The sequence below is a fragment of the Aquarana catesbeiana genome, linkage group LG09 (assembly GCF_042186555.1).
Source record: "Aquarana catesbeiana isolate 2022-GZ linkage group LG09, ASM4218655v1, whole genome shotgun sequence".
Lineage (NCBI taxonomy): Eukaryota > Metazoa > Chordata > Amphibia > Anura > Ranidae > Aquarana > Aquarana catesbeiana.
The window spans coordinates 291690583-291708722 of record NC_133332.1 but is presented as its reverse complement, the minus strand read 5'-3'; the positions used below and the strand labels follow the sequence as shown (position 1 = coordinate 291708722).

The 18140-nt window shown below is 42.8% G+C and overlaps 1 protein-coding gene across 1 annotated transcript in view; it reads right to left on the bottom strand.

Moving 5' to 3' along the window:
• Positions 1-14691, bottom strand: part of PIP5KL1 (phosphatidylinositol-4-phosphate 5-kinase like 1) — a 57684-nt gene extending 42993 nt beyond the window's left edge. The window contains exons 1-5 of the mRNA XM_073600430.1: positions 13860-14691; positions 8872-9045; positions 6612-6662; positions 4868-5022; positions 3912-4036 (exon numbers count right to left, since the gene is read on the bottom strand). Coding sequence (XP_073456531.1) covers positions 3912-4036; positions 4868-5022; positions 6612-6662; positions 8872-9045; positions 13860-13910 — 556 coding nt within the window. The 5' untranslated portion in view covers positions 13911-14691. The remainder of the gene's footprint in view (positions 1-3911; positions 4037-4867; positions 5023-6611; positions 6663-8871; positions 9046-13859) is intronic.
• Positions 14692-18140: the final 3449 nt, after the last annotated feature.

The window sequence follows — 18140 nt, the reverse complement described above, 5'->3', positions numbered from 1 at the left end:
AATATGAGATGTGGGGTCAAAAAGACCTCAGATCTCATATTTACACTAAAATGCAATAAAAAAAAAAAAAATGTAATTTAAAAAAAGACAAAGTTGCTAGACTTCACTACTCGTTGTTGGTTTTGCCTAAATCACGGGGGGTATTGGTCTGCCCGACCTGATCTCCTACTATCGAGCCTTACATCTGTCTAGAGTGGTGTCATGGTGCACTCCCTCACAGACTAAACTGTGGGTGCAAGTGGAACAACATGCCTCATCGATTGTTTTGTCTGCACTCCCATGGGTCGCTCATAAATATTATCGGGGATTGAAGAGGCATCCTACAATCGGGGCTACTATTGCAGTCCTTACTTATATATTCTCAACAAAAGGCCTCTCCGCCTATTCATCCCCATTAACACCAGTGATCCAGAACCCAGACTTCACACCCGGGCTTGATAATAAACAGCTTCGGGGGTCGATAGGACTAGGTAGAACTAGATGCATGCATTTTGCTACCCAATAGAGGTGGATGTCTTTGCAGGATCTCTCCACTCTTTCACAGCCTTCCTCGAGTCCTTGGTCTGCCTTTCAATTGTCACACTATTTAAGGTCTATACCAGATGCAGAACTATATGTAAGGCCACTGACACCCTTTGAGCGTCTATGTGCGGAGGGGGAACGTTTACCACACATGTTGTCACTTCTGTATAAACAGATTATTCAGGCCAAATTCCTTTGTATATATATGACGCTGGGAAGAGGACCTTCAGATTTTTTTCACAAACTGCAAATCAACAGGATTATTTTACTGGCCCACAAATCCTCTATAGCAAGTCCCTTTCGAGAACAGGGATATAAGCTATTGGTCAGGTGGTATAGGGTCCCTGCCTTAACGAACAAACTTTATCCGCAAACCTCCAACTTATGCTGGCGTTGCAATAAAGAGACAGGGACATTAGTACACATTTTTTGCCTGTGCCCTTTAATCACATCATTTTGGAAGGACGTGGGGAATATGATTAAGCAATTGACATTAGTTGGTCTTGGTTCGGACCCTTTGGGCTGTCTCCTGCATTTAAATGAACAACCCCTTCACCACTATAAAAAAGACGTTGTTAGTGCAAATGCTGAATGCTGCCCGGGCTTGTATTGCAGACCTGTGGAAGTCCACGACTACACCTTCTCTGAAACATTGGTTCTCTAGGATAGACAAAATTAGGCCAATGGAATCTATGACAGTGTAGGGATACCTGGCGGCCACAGACAACATTTTCGGGTACACCCCAGTATGTTGATTGCATTTCCGTCTAGGTTAGGAATCATGATCTATAATGACAGGCCGGGTTCTGATGGGGGAACCTCGGGGTACGGGGTTGGAAGCAGTGAAGGTTTTGAGATTGAGCCAGTCAGGGTTATTTTTTTTTTCCTTCTCTTTTTTTTTTTAGTATATTTTGTTTCCGGACCCCCATTGTTGGGGTCAGGAGAAAGGTCTTTCTTCCTAAAGTAGTTAAGTCAAGGTATACGTAATATAGGTTAACAATTGTTGTAATTGTGGCATTAGATATACTTTGCATAGATATACTTCGGAGGTTACTATTTGAATTGATAATAATTTTTCACTAGGGTGGTGTATTAATTTATAATCTGTATTAACCTCCTATCTTTAGTTTATAAATTTAATATGTGCCAATGTTGGCTTATTTGTTATATATGCTTAGCGAAGCTGGTCGTGACTTTTTCTTTGATTCTATGTTTGGTTATAATTGAAAAAATATTTGAATAAAGAATTATACTTAAAAAAGAAAAGGAAAGGATAAAAAAAAAAAATGTAAAAAATGGCCCTTTAAGAGCTATGGGCGGAAGTGACATTTTGACGTCATGTCATGGAGACGGGTGGGGGCCATCTTCCCCTCACTCGTCTCCATGCCCAGCCAGCAGAAGGACCCGATCGCCTCCGCTGCTGCCGACGGCTCTGGTAAGTGGCGAGGGGCACAAAAGCACTGCGGGAGGGGGGCGGCCCCTCTCCCGTCGCCAATAAAAGTGATCTTGCGGTGAATCCACTGCAGAGGCCACTTTTATCTTGAAGTGAACCGCCGGCCGAACAAGAGGATACCGGGGTTATGGCAGCTAATTGCTGCCATAACAACGATATCCCCCTTCAAAGTAAGGTTGTTTATCTGTGTGCGGAGGTCCGGAAGTGATTAAAATATGCAGGACGGTCATTTGAATGTCCCTTCTTCTGGAAGCCTTTCTCATAGCCAGGGGGAAATAATCAAACTCCTAACCTGTGAAACCATGAGCAGACCAGGGGCAAATGATCACTGCTCCTCTGATTACAGAGCAAGCCAAAAAAAATAAAAAGATTTGCCTAGCATACTATATTAGGATTCACAGGGGTTATAAGCCTCCCTTACTCTATCCAAAATTAAAAAAATAGTTTTGACTTTAGTTCCACTATACACATTACAACTGACTGCACAATCTCCTTCAGAGTTACCAAAGCTGTTTAATATAAGGACCTACTTTAAATATCCAATCATTTTGTATCCATTCAGGCAGTATTTACATAGACCAAAAAAAGATTGTACAGTAAGGTTGTAATGTGTGTGGTGAGCTTTACATTTACAAGTGACCCGTATACATTCTTAACTACTTCCTGTCCAGCCTATAGGAAAATAATGGCCGTGTGGGACTCTTGTCAATTCAAGTCAATTCAATTCAACCCTCGGGCGGGGTAGTGCTGCGGCACAATCGGTCACTGGATCTGTGTTACTGATCACTGTACTGGCATCATGTGACCGCTGTAACCAATCACAGCAGGTTACATGACAGTCGTAAACAATGAATGACTTCCTTTCAAGCCATCCATTGTGCACAATTGTGTTGCTAGCTGTGATTGATCACAGTGATCACATGGTGCAGACTGGGCCAATTACAACACATCTGTGCCTTGTGATCAACTGTGGCCAATCACAGCGAATCACAACAAAATAAAATGAATGAATCCATTTCATTCTGTAAAATGCTTGCTTATAGTAATGAAATTCATTGCTATAGGCAAACATAATGTGTAAAAAAAATAAAAAATAAAGATCCCTTCCCCAGAGTGCTACAATGTTAGTATGGTAACATTATATTGCTCTGGTCAAAGTTTGTAAAAAAAAAAAAAAAAAAAATCTAAAAAAAGAGATTTTTTTTTTTTTAAATAAAAGTGTCAAAAATTAGTTTTTTCATACTGTCACCAATCAGTGTCCCTGATCACCACCACATCAGTTATATGACAACGCTGTACTGCACTGGTGACAGTATGTAAAAAAAAACATTAAAAATGACATGCCTCTTACTAAGTACCTTGGACTGTCTACATTCCAAAAAGGGACCATTTGAGTGATATTTGTACTGTCTTGACATTTGTGGGCCTCAAGAAATTAGATAATCCATCAGCACATCAGGATTGATACAGTTATATATCGTAGTTGTGGACTCTATAATATACTTTCCTACAGACTAAATAATCCACACAGATTTGAGTTATTTTCACCAAAGAAATGTAGCAGAATACATTTTGGCTCAAATTTATGAAGAAAAATTATTTATTAGCAAAATTTTATACCAAAAGCTAAGAAAAACATGTTTGTTTGTTTTTTTCAAAATGTTTGGTCTTTTTTCGTTTATTTAGGAAAAAAAAAAAACCCAGTGGTGATTAAATGCCACCAAAAGAAAGCTCTAGTTGTGTGAACAAAAGGATAAAAATTTGGTTTGGGTACAGTGTTGCATGACCGCGAAATTGTCATTCAAAGTGCGACAGAGCTGAAAGCTGGAAATTGACCTGGGCAGGAAGGGGGTCACATGTTTGTACAAACATCATAAAACTACAGACACAACAGCGGAAATCTTGCATTACTCTACAGTCTACACAGTGTGCTCACCCAGAATCTTCACCAGCAGGGAGTGCGGATAGGCCTGGAAGTGCTGAATATACTTTGGTAGGATCTGTAGCAGAAAGTGAACCTCTCGCTTACTCTGCGTCTTAAGGAAGAATCGCTTGTCATTTCTAAAAACAGAACATAAACACATAAGTAGTTAAAGAAATGTTTGTTTTTTTTCCAGTGTGGATATAATGTGGAAGGGTTAGAACCCCTGTAAGGTTTATATTACTGTTGTGTCCTCACTGGGGAGATTCAACCTCTCTTTTTGTCCTACAGACCCTTGTCGCTGAGGAAATCCAACATTTTAAAGTTCTCACTAGAGCAAGAGGTATGGGGAAATCAACCAAAGCAGGCAGAGGTTTTAACCTTTTTCTGCTCTATCCAAAGCTTTTTTTTTTTTACTTTACATACATTTTAAGAGGCTTCAACACTTTTTCTATCAATCTTTGTCATTTAGTTTATATGTTTTTTTTACAATTTAGGGTCCAATTTAAAGTGGTAGTAAACTCCCTTTGTTGTTTTATACCTACAGGTAAGCCTATAAATAGGGCCAAGTTTAAATTGTCATCTGAGGCTCCACTGGGGAGATTTGCCCTCACTTCCTATTAGGAGGGGAAATCTCACCAACGGGGACTCGGAAAGGGTTAGAACCTTTGACAGTGATTTTATGCTATTTTCTCCTGCCATAAACACAACTGTTCCACCCATACCTTGTCCTAGTGTCACGGGGACAGGGAGTGAGGTAATATCTCTTTTATGGGGTCACCGGCAGAAATAAATATCTGGCAAAAATTTTAACTCTTCCTCACTTTATCAAAAATTAAGATTGGCTACAGTTCAGCTTTAAAAAAACAAAAATCATATTATAAATATATTCTTTAATATAGTTAAAGGACAGCCATGCTAGCTCAGTGTTAGGAGGTAAAAGGTTCTATCAAGAAATCCTTTGAACTCACGTCAGGAAGAAGTCTGCTTTACTCTTGGAGTTACTGATGAACTGCAGGTAGAGGCCGCAGGCTGACAGAGAGCGCTGGTAACCTTCCTCAGACATCCCGAGAGACTGGCGAAAATGCTGGAACACAGGGCTCGCGTACGTCCTCATCACATAACCCTGTTGTATGCAGGATTGGAGGTTTTAGACAAATATTAATGGTTTAAAGACCAACTCTATCCAAAGGGTTTTATTAGACTCGGGCAGAGTGTGAAAAGGTTACAGTCTGTAGGAGGTTGTGTGTCTAGAGTTGGGCTTTAAAGTGAACCTGGCCTGGTCTAAAACCACTTTAAGATGACAGTAGTGCTGAAGTGTAAGACCTACATGTACCTATGTTAGTCTTCAGATGGATCCCTGGGTCCCAGAGGAGCACCTTAGTTACACAGGCTCAGCTCTACATGGAGCATCACTATCTGCTCAACATACAGCCTGTCCTTTAAATGCCAGAATGTCAATGAGCTCTGGAATTTAACAGTAGAATTAGAGAGGGTTGGGCCTATTTATCAAAAGTTGGCTGACTCAAGTATATCCTGAGAACCAAAGGGGCTCCACCGGACCACAGAGTATGATTAGAAGTATAAAATGGTTATCTCCAGACACAGCAAGGATCCTCAGCAGGTCGCTGAGAGGCTGTTCCAGCTGTCAGTGCAGGCTTCTGGGCAGATCCCGACCATATCGTTGGTATCTTTTCAGAGAATGGACCAGCGCTGTGATGTCAGCTGACAGCGGCCTTCAGCTCACTTTCAGCTAAAAACGCATCACAGGAGTGCAGAGCCAACTGCACTCCTGTGATCCATAGGAGAAGTATAGCCAAAATAGCTTTGTCTATACTTCTCCTTTAACAATAAGAATTGCTAGAGGTTGCAGAAAAGAAAATTGGAGAGGAAGTTGGCATCATTTGGTGTTTTTGAACCAGTTTCAATGTTTCAGTAAAGCATCTGAAAAGATTGCCGGTGTGAACTTGAAAAGGGAAGTACAGAGAAGTGGGCCACAGGCCGAGTGTGTGTGAGCAACCAATGTGATGGAATTCCTCCATATTTCAGATGATTGTACACCATCACATTACTGTTGCAGGAAGATGTGCCAAGATCTCCCAAGGTGGGAGGTGCTCTCAGCCAGCGTGACCATTATTGGTGGCGGATCAGGGCCTTGCTTACATACTGTCTATTGCAGCTTTTCTCAACCAGGGTTCCATGGAACCATACAGTTCCTTCAGAGGTTTCTAGGGGTTCCTTGAGCAATGTGCAATTTCTAAGATAAGCTACCAATGACACTAATAACCATCTTTTTGTAAGGGGAGCACAATTTCCACTGGCCACCAATGGAAGTATCAATCTTCACACTAATGTAACATAAACTGTAGATATACTGTAGAAATTATTGATAGGGGTGCAGTGAGACCTAAAAGTTATTTCAAGGGTTCCTCTGGGTTAAAAAGGTTGGTAAAGGCTGGTGTACTGCTTCAAACTTTAGATATGAATGTTCCAATGTTTCATGGCCCTGAGCTCAAAAAACATTTATTGAACACACAAAATGTTTAGACCAGATTGTGTTTTCCTTTAAAGCCCAGCTTTCCAGCATCTATCCAGTTTTGGGCTGATATTAATAATAAAAACTGTAATAACTGGCTGTGGTCATAGCACATCTCTGCTGTTTATGCAACTTGCTCAGGTACAATGGCACCAGATAGAGGATATAACAAATCTTACCTTGTGTCCCTGTGTTAGTTTAGCACTGTAATCTTCATCTGTAAGTTGGGGCTATAAGAATAAAGACCAAATTCAAATAATATTTTTACATATTGGTGCAAATTATGCCACTGCAATGCAAATGTACAGCAGCTACATTCTGTAATATTTAATATTGATGAAATACCATCCAGTACACGACAGTGTACTAAACTAATCAATCTGTGTGGGTATACTGTATGCAGTGTCCGGACGAGATCATCCAGTGCCCAGGACAAAGATGGCAAATTGCGACCCCCCCCCTCATTATTTGCAATCTTATGTAGATGGGGAGAGAAAGCTACCGGCTCTCTCTTTGCTGCTGTCAGCGCTGGGCTGACAGATGTAGTGATGCCACGGTCACTACTCCGGTCAGCCTTATAGTACAAGGAACTTGTGGCGCCCTCATCACTATAATACATGCTGAGCCCAGGGCAGCTTCTCCTTCTGCCCACCCCTTGTCCCAGCCCTGACTGTATGTACAGTATATGTATCATGAATTATATAGCAGTAGTACCAGATGTAAAGTAAAAAACCAGGGCAGAGGCAGAGAAAACAGGAAGATATCGGCTTGCTGTATTTCTTGCAGGATCAACATTTATTTATGCACGTAATAAATAGTGTATGCTTGAATAAAAATGCTTTCCTTGGTAAATTTAACAGACCAAACATGACCAGATAAGGGGAGTTTTTAGAGATGTACACACACTTTAATATTAGCACTTAATCTAACCTTTAGTCCTCACATTTACCATAACCATACCTCCCAACATTTTGAAATTGGTATGAGGGACACCTACTAGCAAATGTATGTAGGCATAGGACATGCCCCCTGCCACACCCCCTTAAAGGAGAATTAACCTTTTTTTTACCACTGCTATTCCTTTATATTGGCTTTTAAAATGTACAAATGCAGCAATTTAGAATTTGGATGAAAGGTTTAGCACTGGGAAACATTTTTTGAAAGATAAAAAGTGCATTTTATATACAACTATATAGATCAGACCAAAATGAGGGATAAATGAGGGGGGAAGAGAGACAGAGGGACATTGCTCCAAATCAGGGACAGTCCCTCGAAATCAGGGACAGTTGGGAGCTATGCCATAACCATTATAATTAACCCTTACCCTAAAACTTAATCTAGCAAGTAACTTTTTTAAAAGTTTTGGGTAGAGCAGAGAAGGTTTAAAACCCCCACTGGTTTCTTTCCTGCTGCTTGTGACCTGTTGAAAAGATTCCCCTTCACTTCCTGTTCTGCAGACACAACAGGAAGTGAGAAAATCCCTACGTTTAAACCGATGCATTTTTTAGTGCATTTTGCAGTTTGCAGAAACGCACTACAGTCCATTTAACATGGTTTCCTATGGTACTAGTTCACACCTATGCCTTTTGCGGCCAATGCGTTTTTGGAAAGGGTCAGGGACTTTTTTCACGTGATTTGCGGCTAATAGACTTCAATGGAGCTGCACCAGAAATGTAAGTGGTGCATTTTTGATGCGATTTTTGATGTGTTTTGTGGTTCTTATTTTCCCACTGTATATAGCTGGTTGCTAACCAGGAAGCCAGGAAGCTGGCCAGCCGGCCACCGCGTCCTTAGCAACTGACGAGTCATCAGCTGTTAGCGGGGTTTCCCGCTGAAAGCTGAATGTAAAAAAATATGATAAAAATTTGCTGCCAAAAAACAAAAACAAATAAAAATCGCCAAAAAAAATAAACAGCGTGGGGTTCCCCCCCAGGTCCATATAAGGACCTTCAGGTCTAGTATGGATTCGGAGGGGACCCCCTGCCAAAATTGAAAAAAAAAAAAAAAAAAAAAAAGATGGGGTCCCCCCAAAATCCATACTAGACCCTTATCCGAGCATGCCGTCCGGCAGGTCAGGAGAGGGGGGGAGGGGTTGAGCGAGCACCTCCCCTCCTGAATCATACCAAGCCACATGCCCTCAACATGGGAGTGGTGGGTGCTTTGGGGCGGGGGGGGGCTCTGCGCCTTTAGTTCCGCTTTAGAAGACCAAATCTCGAATGATCGATTTAAACTTTGTTTACTTTTTCCAAAAAACACCTGTCATTGAATATGACTAGATGTGACTAATAAGGATTTGCTAGGGATGTGCTAGATTCCCTCACTTGCATTTTGTAACCCAACATTTCAGGCGAATCCGAGTGAACAGACAAGGTGGACGAGTATGGATTAGCTTATCTTTATAAGTGGGACTCCATAGTGACATGAACACACACGTCTTACCTGTATGTCACTCTGGGTGACCTCCTGAATGGCATCTCTGAGCCCTTCTTTAAGGTCACATGTCAAACTGTAGAATTCATGCTCTTTGTCAATTTCAAAAAGCCCGAGGAGTTTCCACCGTTGTCTAAGTTTCCAAAAGAGCCGGCGCCTCCTGGTACTGGCGCGGGACTCCCCCTAAAAGAAAAAGATTATTTCTATTATTACTTCTTTATTATTACTTATTGATAATGTTAATTTGGTACAGCAGAGCTTTACAGAATGGAATACAATAAACACTGTAAAAAACATACAGATATTACTGGACGTAAAACATACAAAGGCCTTGCCCATTAGCGCTTGCAATCCAGCGGTAAACAGGAAATTATACAAAGGGCTTATATAAAATCTCCTTATACAAAATCTTCAGGGAAAGGGCCTGCTACAGACAGGGAGAAAGTAGTGAATTACAGCTTAAAAATGTAGATTAACACAGCAGCAATTCAGAATGAACATGATTAAAACTGTCTGCGTTGTTCTAGCAGGAAAGCTAGATTAAAAAAAAATTAAAAGGGATAGCAGAGATGATATCAGAGGCATGCAGGAGACAGATGGATAATGATTAAAAGCGGATCGAAATACTGCTACTACTGCAGAGTTCTCCATGAAACAGAGACAATGAATGAACGAGGGAGGCAAAAACAATGGGTCCAGGCACAGTCCTGCACAGTCAGAATATTTGTAACTGGGTGTGATGCTAAGCATGTGAGCGGTGTATCATCATCAGCTCTTTACACACAACAATCCCATCCGATATACCCAGAGCACAGCAAAATATCATCAATGGGGGGACAGGACAAGAACAGCATGGGAAACAAAGAACCAGGCTGGTCAGGGTATAGCAGCTAGTATTTAAAAGTGCTATACAAAAAAAATAATTTTAAGAAAGGTGTGGGGAACACGGCAGAGAGAGAGAAAGAAGAAGAAAGTGAGGCCCGGAATGATGGAAAGAAGAGGAATAGTGCAGGGCCGGGCATGACAGTGTGTCTAGTGACACACATAGGGTTAATGTTTCAAGGAAAAGTGTGGGAGGAGATAACAGGAAAGTAAGGAGGAGTGGCCTTATAAAAGAGGGGAGGAGCAAAAACGGAACAGTGTGCTGGGAAGGAGACACGAGGAGGCAGAATTTCCCACCCTCCCTCCCTGTGTAATGTGTTGTTGGTGTTGTTAATGTGTGTGTTTATTTTTCAGGTTTGGAAGCATTTGGTCGTCATGACAGCTGGATGGTTGGCTGGTTTGTTGTTGTTGGTCGGTGACGGTAGCGGTAAATAAAAGGTTAAAAGGGGTGGGGGGTCAGCAATAGTATGGCCCCTCCTGTGTATTCCTGAAAGGAATACCGGTATGTTGCACTGCGGGAGGGGGTTGTCTCCGAGCGGTACAGCTGGAGGCCTTATCAGTTTTGAAACATGTTCCTGCAGTGCCCTCTTGTGGATATGTGGTAAACTGGGGTAGCTCCGTCATTGACCAACAGATTGTTTAAAACATGTTGTTTTATCTGAGTTTATATGTTATTCATATTGAAGTTAATATTGGAGGTAATTTTATACAGTTGTTTAATAAAAGGCTGTTATGGCCATTTATACTCCAGATGAAAGGTGTGGTCTCGTTATTTAAGTTGGTAAGAGGGTGGAGTATGGTGGCTAACAGTATGGGTAAAATTGGGGTACATCTGGACTACACTAGTCAAGAGCAGTGAGAGAGAGATTAGGAGAGAGAGGGAGAGAGAAGAGTGCCACTTGGAAGACACTTCATGCACAGTCAGAGATGCACCGATTTCTGACTGCTTCCAATGTGGACAATAGGGTCCACATTTCCAGATGTGGAAATACTGGGCAATTTAGGAAACAGCAATCATAGGTCAATTAGCTTCAGTATTAAATCACACAAATAGGAAACATAAGGGGAATACAAAGGCACTGAATTTCAAAAGAGCCAACTTCCCAAAACTACGCTCCTTGCTAGAAGATATTAAACGGGATAAAATCTTAGGAACAAAAATCACGGAATTAAAATGGGTGTGCTTTAAGAGCATAATAAATAAGGGTATTTGCCAGTGCATCCCAATGGGAAATACATTTAAAAGAGCTAATAAAAGTCCTGGATGGCTTAACTCAAATGTAAAAATGCATATAAAAGCAAAGGAGAAGGCCTTCAAAAAATACAAGGCTGAGGGGTCATCATCAGCAATTCAACTTTACAAAGTATGCAATAAGAAATGTAAGGGTGCAATCAGGGCGGCTAAGCTAGAACACAAAAGGCACATAGTGGAGAAGAGTAAAAAAAATCCCAAGACTTTCTTTAAGAATATAAATAGTAAAAGAGGGAGGTCAGATAATATTGGTCCCATAAAGAATGATGAAGGGAATCTGGTCACAAATGATGGGGAGATGGCAAAGGTATTGAGTTTATTTTTCTCCTCAGTCTTCATGAGGGAAACGGGGGGGCTTCAGTAACCAAAACTGCAAGGCTTATCCTCATGACACGTCACAGGAAGCACCCTCATGGCTAACAGAGGATAGAATTAGGAATAGACTTGAAAAACTTAACACTAATAAATCACCGGGACTACATAGCTTGCACCCGAGGGTCCTTAAGGAACTCAAAATATTGTCATGCATTAAAAAGGGGATTAACAGAGATATGATAATTCTCCCACTCTACAAGATTTTGGTCCAGCCGCACCTAGAGCATGCTGTCCAGTTCTGGGCACCAGTCCTCAGGAAGGATGTACTGGAACTGGAGAAGGGCAACAAAGCTAATAAAGGGACTGGAGGACCTTAGTTATGAGGAAGATGCTTGAGTGGGGATATGATTTCAATGTACAAATACCGTAGTGGTGACCCCACAATAGGGACAAAACTTTTCAGGGAAAGGGAAATTAAAAAGACATTCACTAGAGTTCGAAGAGAAGCGGTTTGACCTTAAACTGCGTAGAGGGTTCTTTACTGTAAGAGCTGTAAGAATGTGAGATTCTTCATCTGTGCATTATCTGTTTGCCTTGAGCTCAGATTTAGTTGTTATCTTTTTGTTGCCTAACCCTTTCTGGCCTGCTGTACACATACTGTATATACGTAGCAGCATGGGTGTGGTTCTTATTCTGTGCTGTCACATATACATGTAACTGTTTGGTGCTTGATCACCATGAACACGCTGTCACCAACAGCTCCAGGTCACAAACGATGGGAGCCAGTATGATTGATTGCCAATCACATGATCATTGTGACACCCAATTACTGTCAGGGCTGGGCTCAGCTGTCCGCTAATTGCCAGCTCCTATCTCTCCACAGTTTCTCAGCTGTTGACGATATCCTGCTCGTCAGTCCTGCCTACTTAAGCCATCCAGCCCAGAGGATCTCTGCCTTTGCCTTAGTCAACATCACAGAGGCGCTCGCCTGCATTCCTGTTAAAAGACTTGCTTGGCTGACATCCTACCTGGCTCCAGATCCTGCTTGTTATTTTACTACGCTCATCTCTGGCTCCCTGACGTTTGGCTTGTCTGACTATTCGTTCTGGTTCCTGAACTCTGGCTATGTTTTGACTACGTTTGTTCTACTTTTATTATTAAACAAGTGTGAGAAAAAAAAAAAAAAAAAGAGTTGGCCCACGTAGCTATGATTAAGCACTATTGAGAGTGTGAAATGCATCAGCAATTCATCCTGTACCCTGCTGTTCTTATGAACTTTTGTTACTTTTCAAAATAAAGGCATTCAAATTGCAGTGCAGCTGTCCAGATTTTCTTTCTTCATTACCACATGCTGAGCCTGCACCTGCAGCTTTCACCTTGAGGAGAGCGTTACCTCAACACATCTACCTGCAGCGGTAACCATCTCTGCCCATTGAGTTGGCCCACCCTTAGACCATTCTTTCAGAAGAGCATTTATGAGGTCAGGCACTGATGTGAATGAGAAGGCCTAGCTTGCAGTCTCTGCACTAATTCATCCCAAAGGTGTTTAATCTGGTTGAGGTCAGGACTCTGTGTAGGCCAGTCAAGTTCCTCAACCTCAAACTCGCTCATCCATTTAAGGACCTTGTTTGTGCACTGGTCCAAATGATTTGGTGTAGGATTATGGTGTGGGGTTGTTTTTCAGGGTTTGATCTTGTCCCCTTAGTTCCAGTGAAGGGAACTCTTAAGGCATCACCATACCAAGACATTTTGGACACCTTCATGGTCCCAACTTTGTGGGAACAGTTTGGGGATGGCCCCTTCCTGTTCCAACATGACTGCGCACCAGTGCACAGATCAAGGTCCATAAAGGCATGGATGAGCGAGTTTTGGGGTGAGGGAACTTGACTGGCCTGCACAGAGTCCTGACCTTAACCCAATAGAACACCTTTGGGTTAAATTAGAGCGGAGACTGCGAGCCAAGCCTTCTCGTCCAAATCAGTGCCTGACCTCACAAATGAGCTTCTGGAAGAACGGTCAAACATTCTCATAGACACACTCCTAAACCTTGCTGACAGCCTTCCCAGAGGAGTTGAAGCTGTTATGGCTGTAAAGGCTGGGCCAACTCAATATTGAACCCTACGGATTAAGACTGGGATGCCATTAAAGTTCATGTGCGTGTAAAGGCAGGCATCGCAATACTTTTGGTAACATAGGGGGTCATTTACTAAAGGCAAATCCACTTTGCACTGCAAGTACACTTGAAAGTGCAGTCGCTGCAGATCCGAAGGGGACATGCAAGGAAAATAAAAAACAGCATTTTGGCCTGTACATGATTGGATGATAAAATCAGCAATGCTGCCCCTCATTTCAGATCTTCCCCTTAGATTTAGAGCGACTGCACTTGTAGTGCAAAGTGGATTTGCCTTTCGTAAATAACTCCCACAATGTATGTAGAGCAAACAAAGTGCAAATGACCAAATTAACTGTATAATGAATAATATCGCTGCCATTTTTATACAATGGAGAATGAAGGATGGACACAGGATGGGGTAAGGGGGTTTCTTACCTTCTGGGTGACAACACTCTGGACTGAGTCACGTCTTCCTTCCTCCTCCATTCTTAGAAGAGTCCCAGTGCTCAGCAACCACGTGTCCTCATGTTATGCTTGGTCACAGAGAGTTTTAACTACTGCATCCACTTCTTCCAACTGTCACAAACTCGCGCCCCTTTCTACCCCTCTTTGCACGCTTCAAGATTGAATTCCCTCTATGCCTTTTGATTGCCACAAACAGCATTCAAACTACATGGACTCCCTTCTGCTCCCGGTCCTTCTCTCTGTCCCCTGACTCTCCCTTCCCTCCTGCTCTGCACATTCTAATACAGTAACTGGACAGTATAACTGCCAGGCCTCGTCCACACACCGGTGACAGGGGACACTGAGCTAAGGGTCTGTGCGCTGCACCCTTCTCTACAATCATAAAAAATAATCCCTGTATAAAATCGGCTCAGGGTTCTGCAAGCTCACTGAGACACCTGCTCCTGTAGCTCTGCATTCATCTCCGACGGACTCCCCACCCTGGGTTGTAGAATAGACTGTTCCATTAAAATCACTGCAGTACAGGGGATGACACACGCGCACACACACACTAGCCCGCTGACAATTTGAAGTGAGGGTGGAAATGTCAGCACACATTGATTAGAGGGAGCCAGCTGACATGAAAAGACAGAAGTAGGCTCCTTTTTTTTTTTTTTTCCTGAAAGAGGAGTTGTATTGCAAATCATAAGCCTCATGGAGCGTAGCAAAAGGGAAATTAGCGTTCAGCCCTTCAGATCAGAAATAACTTGTGACATTCAGTGCTCAATGTCTCATGTGCTGACAGCGGTCGCTGGCACAAGTGCACAAGTGGGGGGGGTCTTCCCTATGAGGGCCACAGAAAAAAACCTTGGGAAAGATCTATATGTGCTCCAATTTGTGAGACTCTCAAAAGTATAGTGTTAGGACCGCAGTGTACTGGGGTGCTCTGATGTGGCCACACGTTTGCAAATGTGCGTGATTAAACCCCTTGCTTTTAACGTAAATTGTTAGGGTCAGTTTGGTTTTGTTGCAGGCTAGCTGGTAAGTGACCTGGGAATTTTTGTTTGTTTTTGATGTGCGTCGCCCTTCCATGTATTCCTTGCGGCAAAGGCTAGTTATAGTTTGGGTTGGTCACCATTTGTTTGTACAGAAAGATCTAAGCTTTCTATGCTTTTTCTACAAAAAGAAAAAACATCGGAAGTTAGGGCCAGTTCACACTAGAACGCCTTCCTGTGCATTCCCATGTGGTCCTTTTTTGACAGCCCCATTGATTTGGATGGATTGCAAAATGCACTGGCTGTGCAAAAAGTAGTGCAACCACTACTTGCACCACACCAAACCGCATGGTGCTGCGGTACCATAGGATTTGGTGGCTACAGGCGCACTGCGTTTTCGAGATGCGTTTTGGGTGCTATTAATAATTAATTGGCACCCGCGCACATCTTGCAAGGGCAGCGCGTTCAGGTGTGGTGCAGGAAATGTGCATGGAACATGCCTTGCCTGTATCGTGTTTTCTTGGGGGGGAGCCTGTGGCCGCCCCCCCAAATCTCAGGCTATTTATTTGCTTCTCCAGCCACCTTCTAGGCACACCTCCGCAGGTATGGGCTGGGGCACAATAATTATTCAGCCTGAGGTGCCTTGCGCCATCCTTTATGTTCAAGAAGCCTCTGGAAGACAGGGGAGAGCAATCAAACCTGCAGTCTGGGAGACCTAGAACAGCCAAAAGCATTCAGCTGCTCCACTGATTACAGAGGAGTCAAAAAGAACTACATTTGCCTAGCTTCCTACTAGCAGTAGCAACCTAATTAGGAGGGTGCTATATCATAAACCAATATACAAAAAATAGTTGAAAAAGTTTCTTGAAAAAACAGCCAGCTATCAATTAGATAAGAATTTTGTTCAGCAGTATTCCCTTACCATTTGTTGTTTTTTTGGTTAGATACACCTAATATAAAATTAATAAGGGCACGGTCTCTGGTGGGAGGTGGGGTGGGAAAGTATTGCTTCCTGAATGCCTGGTAGCTGCTGCTCTACTGACCTCTGAAAAGTGATTTGCAGTGCAAATCACTTTTCAGAGGGTGGAAGAGTGTGCCGTCTGCGTGAATGAGGCCTTAGCACTACATGTTAAACTTGTGTACATAGTCACTGCTGTTATCTAGCTACACACATAACTTGATACAACCTGTTTACTTTTACTATACAAGGAGGATTTTGACTTTGTGGGAATATCAGAAACCTGGTCTGGCAGCTCACATGACTGGCGTGCGACTGTCCAGGGGTACTCCTTGAATGGGAGAGATAGGGTAGGTAGAAGAAAGAGAGGGGTGTGCCTGTATGCAGTGGCGTGTGGTGGTATATTTTCTGGGGGGGTGGCAAACAATCCTCCCAAACGTCACCAAACCCCCCCTGGGTCGGTTGGGTCACAGGCACCACCCCCCCACCCCCAGCCTTGCACTTACCCCATCTAGGTCACGGGCAACACTTCCTCCGGGCGATGTCTCCTCCTCCTGGTGCTTCACAACAGCTTCCCCTGCGTTTCCTCCCTCCTCCTCCTTGGCAGATAGTAGGATTGCTTCTCCTCTCGGCCTATTGGGTGACGGGTCTCAGGACCCGCTTCCTGATTGGCCCAGAGGGGAATCGGGAAGACAATAGTGAATATTCATTCGCTATTGTCACACAACAGGGTGGGCTCAGGGCGCAGTGCTCTGCGCCCCAAGCCCACCCTTATTTGAAGCCTATTAGAACCTCTGGCTCTAATCATGTGCTTCTTTAAAAAAAATAAAAAATAATAAATAAATAAATAAAAACACCCCATAGGAATCCAATACGTCCGGCACCTTGCGTATAGATTGGGGGGTGGAACGCATGGATTAGGGTGGCCGCGCCTCTGCGCCCTGAATTACGGGCCGCTACTGCCTGTATGTCAAGAGCAGATGGAACTGCACACTCAACTAAGGCTCATCATTTCTTGAAAAGTGATGCAGGGCACTTTCATGAGTCAAATGGTGGAAGCCCCAACTAGAAATAATGATCTGCTGGACCCACTAATTACAAACAACTCTGAGCTGATTGCAGATGTAGAAGCAAGGGATGACTTAGGAAATAGTGATCACAGAGTAATTATGTTTGCCATAATTTATAGGAAAGGGAGACACAGGTATAAATATACAGTACTCCATACTACTTTACATTGTAGATCAAATTCATGAATCAAAGAACACTGATGAAAAGTGGGAGTGCTTTAAGGATCTGCAACTGACAGCTTGGTGCCAGATACTACAGCATACCTTGAGAGGTCTAGTGGAGTCCATGCCTCGATGGGGGATGGATGGGTGGTAATAATGTTATGGCTGATCCGTGTATATAAATGAGAACCTTTTTCAGGCCTGGGGTTCAGCTTTAAGCCGATCGCCATAAAAATATGAACACACTATTCACCCTCTGAAACAAATTATTGTACAGATACATGCGTGATCAGTCTTTATTCTCTATACCTGTGTTGGGAGGCAGTTCTGCTGCTCTAGTTACTAATTGCTAACATTCCAATTAACAAAAGTAACCCAGCAACAACCATGACAGACACAAAAGAAAATTCCCCAATACCCTCCATAGCATCAATTCATTATCATATTTTCATTCCACCAAAAGGTTCTATAACCCAGGTCAGGTTCATTAATACCATGTGCTGTTCTTCCTCCTTCTTCGCTACTGCTGAACTTCTGAAAATGCTAGTTGCCTGGCTTTTCAACACATTGCACAAATTTATATTTCTTACAGGAAACCTGGCCTGAGGTTTTGAAAACAATAGTTGCCTGGCTGTTATGCTGATCCAAAGGCTTCAACTCTTTTTAAGTCGCTGACCCAAGACAAGCATGTAGATCAGGATTTTTTACTTCACTGACTGCATGGTTGTTCCAGGTCAGAGACTCAAAGTATCAAAACCAGAGTAAACTTCAGATGTCACCAAGGGCAGCCTACAGATTTGTAACTACCCACTAGGCATTAAACCAGGATCAGGATGGGGACTGCACCTTTAAACCCGAATCAGCAGCTAGCATACTTGTGTTCGGTTTCTTTGGACCATTATATTAAATCATCATGTAATTCTGTAGAGCTTATAAATAGTTTTTCAATTCAGCACTTGTGATTTCTCTGAAACCTCGTTATGTTCTGCTGCTACATGCCAGCTGGTAGCGGGAATCTGGCTTCCAGTTCCAGCTCTATAAGATTAGTGTGACAGAAATCATGTGTGGGTCCAAAAACAGGAGGCGG